This window comes from Cyprinodon variegatus, unplaced genomic scaffold, assembly GCF_000732505.1.
Source record: "Cyprinodon variegatus isolate N-32 unplaced genomic scaffold, C_variegatus-1.0 Scaffold440, whole genome shotgun sequence".
Lineage (NCBI taxonomy): Eukaryota > Metazoa > Chordata > Actinopteri > Cyprinodontiformes > Cyprinodontidae > Cyprinodon > Cyprinodon variegatus.
The window spans coordinates 64,913-68,591 of record NW_015150893.1 but is presented as its reverse complement, the minus strand read 5'-3'; the positions used below and the strand labels follow the sequence as shown (position 1 = coordinate 68,591).

The 3,679-nt window shown below is 37.5% G+C and overlaps 1 protein-coding gene across 1 annotated transcript in view; it reads left to right on the top strand.

Moving 5' to 3' along the window:
* Positions 1-3,679, top strand: part of mtmr3 (myotubularin related protein 3) — a 65,019-nt gene that overhangs the window by 29,262 nt on the left and 32,078 nt on the right. The window contains exon 6 of the mRNA XM_015388879.1: positions 1,966-2,048. Coding sequence (XP_015244365.1) covers positions 1,966-2,048 — 83 coding nt within the window. The remainder of the gene's footprint in view (positions 1-1,965; positions 2,049-3,679) is intronic.

The window sequence follows — 3,679 nt, the reverse complement described above, 5'->3', positions numbered from 1 at the left end:
TTTTTTTTTTTTTTTTTACAATTTTAGTATACCTTCTCCTCAAGGTTGGGTCACTCTGGCAGCTAAGGGCATGTTTTAGAGTCCAGTTAATGATTAATCAATTATATTAGTTAACGATTATTATTTAAATGATCAATTAATCCGATTAATTGGCTACTTTCGCACTGCAGGCCTTGATGCTCAATTCTGATTTTTTTGTGAAATCCGATTTTTTCGTGTTGCCGTTCATATTTCCAAATATATGCGACTTGTATGTGATCTCCTGTGTGAACTGCAGTCATAGAACGCAAGTGTCCCGCATGCGCAGTAGAGAACGCAATGACGTCACAGGCCAGTGTGCTCTTTTTTTTCCGGAAGTAAACATGGATGGTAGTGCCGGCGCGCATCTATCGGTCTGTTCCAACCATAAAAACACAATCTTTTCAATATAGTTAAACATAAATACTGCTCTCTGCATCATCATCTGCCATGGTTGTTGTTTTTCTTGTTGCTTCTGCGTAGCAAGATGCAGAATAGTGACCTTTGTCGGGTATTAATGAAGTTCGGGTCGGATGTATCCGACCTGGCCGTACAGACACAGGTCGCATTTGAAAAGATCAGATTCGTATCGGATTCAGGACCACATAACCAAGTGGCCTGGGTCCCACTGGAAAAAATTTGATCTGAGTGGTTCAGACAGCAATGAAAAGATTTGATTCAGGTCACATATAAGCAAAAAAAAAAATCGGATTTGGGTCAATTCAGGCTGCAGTGTGAACGTAGCCATTGTAATCGATTATTGAAACAATAGTCAACTAATTTAGTAATTCATTATCTTTATATTTTTAGTATAGAGTCTCTAAAACATGCCGTTAGCTGCCACAGTGACCCAATTAGAGCAGGAATTATACCAAAATCTTATTCCGCTGTAGCTACCAGATCTGCTCGGGTCCTGTTTCATGCCAGTGACATTACGCTACGTGATTGCCTGAACATTTCCACGTGACGAATAAACATTGTGGTTACCTAGACAACGAGAATAACATCACACAGCGTCGGTGTTCCGAGCCGGGAGCATCTGTAGCGTTAGCGTGTCTGATGGCTGATGAAGTTTTGATCGATAACAAAACTGAAAAAAAAATCTGTTTATGTAAACAAAGCAGCTGTTAGACCCTGATATAAAGAGCTAGGTAGCACTGTGGCTAGCTGTGCTCAGTAGCTAACAGGTTAGCCTCTTTTAGCTTGGTCAGTTAGCCATATTAAGCTACACTACTTTTAAATTTGTGTCAAAAACAACCGTAGAAGTAGAATAACTGTTTTATTTGTCTAAAATCTCTACGAAAGTCATTTTTTAAGATGTTCCAATTGTCCTCCTCTTTCCTCAGATGTTAATAAAAAAAATAAAAATAAGCTGAGACTCTTTTTGTCGCCTTGTTAAATAGCAGAGCTCAGTCTGTCCTAGAACGCAGTACTTTCCTTCAGGACTGACAATTATTGTTTTCTACTTTCAGCTAATTTAGATCGCCAATGAAATTTAAAATAATAACAAATATAGGTAATAAAATGTTGAGACTCCAAAAGAGATTTGATCTGTAAGAAACCAGTGCAATACAGTTTGTCCGAGTGGAGTTGCCATATGATGACGTCATAAGAAGGGGCGGGACCCCTAGCAGATCTGACCACCAGAGCACATCTGGTACCTACAGCATCAATGCTCTACCCACAGCTCCTGTAGCGGAAAAGTTTAGTTCTTCTTTAAGGAAATGTTTCTATCTGATTATTAATCGACGGATTAGCATGAATAATTGTTAGTTGCATCCCTTCTCTGGAGGCAAATTTATGCTAAAATTGGGCTGAATACAAATTTTTAAATGTTTAACTCTTGTTATAAAGTGACAGATATGTGACAAATGTTTAGATTTGTGTGTAAAAGTTTCTTTTGAACGCCTCATCAGCTAATTTCCTCTCCTGCCTCTGGCTTCCCAGGTTCCTCTCCAGCTGATCGAGTGTGTGGAGGTTCGGGATATGTTTCAGCTTCACGTCACCTGTAAGGACTGCAAGGTCGTCAGGTGAAACTCAAATCTTCATTTGTTCTAATATTTACAAAATAAAGCCCTTTCACAACATGACGATTTGGATCAGAGCATGACTGACGTATGAACAATCTGGCAAAAACGCTGGCATATGATGGATAAGTTATGAGCACCCTGAAGCACGCTGGCACACGTCGACATATGGCGAGCATGTTGTGTCGTATGCCAGCGTACGCCATAAGTTAGTCATCTGATTGATGATATATGTTATGTGTCAGTTACTCATCTGTCAAACTCACCCGCCTTAATGTGCAGGGCGACCAATCAGGTGTTAGATAGCCGCCCCCTAACTTTGATGGGTGAGTTTGACAGATTATTTTAAAGGTTTCGATGCATTGCGACACAGGACCTTGAAATAATTAAATGCACACTGAAATAATTAAATATTTTTTTTTAATAAAATGATGTATTTTATTAAATTAATGACACATTTATATATTTAATTCCTTATTTATTTAATGAATTACACATTTAATTAATTGTTTATCGCTGTATTTATTTATTTAATTGTGGCACTTTATATTAGTGACGTGGTTTTGGTTAATTAATGACACATTTATTTATTTAATTCCACATTTAATTAATTATTTAATGCTGTATTTTATTTATTTAATTTTGGCTGTTTCATGGTAGAAATCTTAGCTGTTTAATGTTAACATTCAGTCAGTGGTTTGTCGCTCCTCCATGTTGTTGCAAGTCTCTTATTCGGACCTTAAACATTTTAGAAATATCTTTTACAGATTTTCAAGGATTTTTTTATTGTTTGTTTTAAGCCTTAAAGTATTGAAAAACTGGAACTTTTAGTCCATAAAAACTGTAGTTTTAATTGAAAAATATCTCAGAACCCGTCCTGCCATGATTGCTGCTGGATGTTGTTTTGGTTAAAAAGTTATTCCCAGATGGTTTTGATCTAGAGTCCTTATAAACATGCAGCAGGAGGAAGCTAGGTAAGGTCAGCTCAGGCCTCTGCAGCCACAGAGACGCCAATCTTTGCATTAATGGTTGTTCTCTTTAAAGATAACCCAATACACGTATAGAAGAATGATTTAGATTTAAGGTAAAAGTTTCCTTTTCATAACAAAACCTCCTTAATCACAGAAAACTGAACGAAAATGGGTTGAACTAGAGTGGGGAAGCAATCCGCTTTAAAAAGTGATCTTCTTGCAGACGATTGGGTGAGCGGATGAGCTGCAGGGTTGCAAGATTCTTCCGGATGGAGTTTTTTTCCCCCAGGATTTTTCCATGTTTTTTTCCAACCTGACGAAACTGTTTCTTCCAGAAAGACAGCTTTTTCTTACCATTTGAAGGCTGTTAAGCCCCTTTCACACCTTGACGATTTAGAGCAGTGTATTTAGATTCTTACAGCCCAGTTTATTTTTTTAAGGGACATCATAGGGGACATTTTTAATAAAAATGCAGCTTTGTCTAATATGTTAAGAGAAGAAAAGATGAAAACTGCAGGAATCAGGGAGTTTAAAGCCAGCTTTCCGTTAGTTTTGTCTCATGTTGCAGCCCAGAAACTTCAGCTTTGGTTCAGGAGGTACGGTGGCTGAGAAGTGCAAAACACATTTACAATTCAAAAACACATTAACAAATAAAAAACAAAA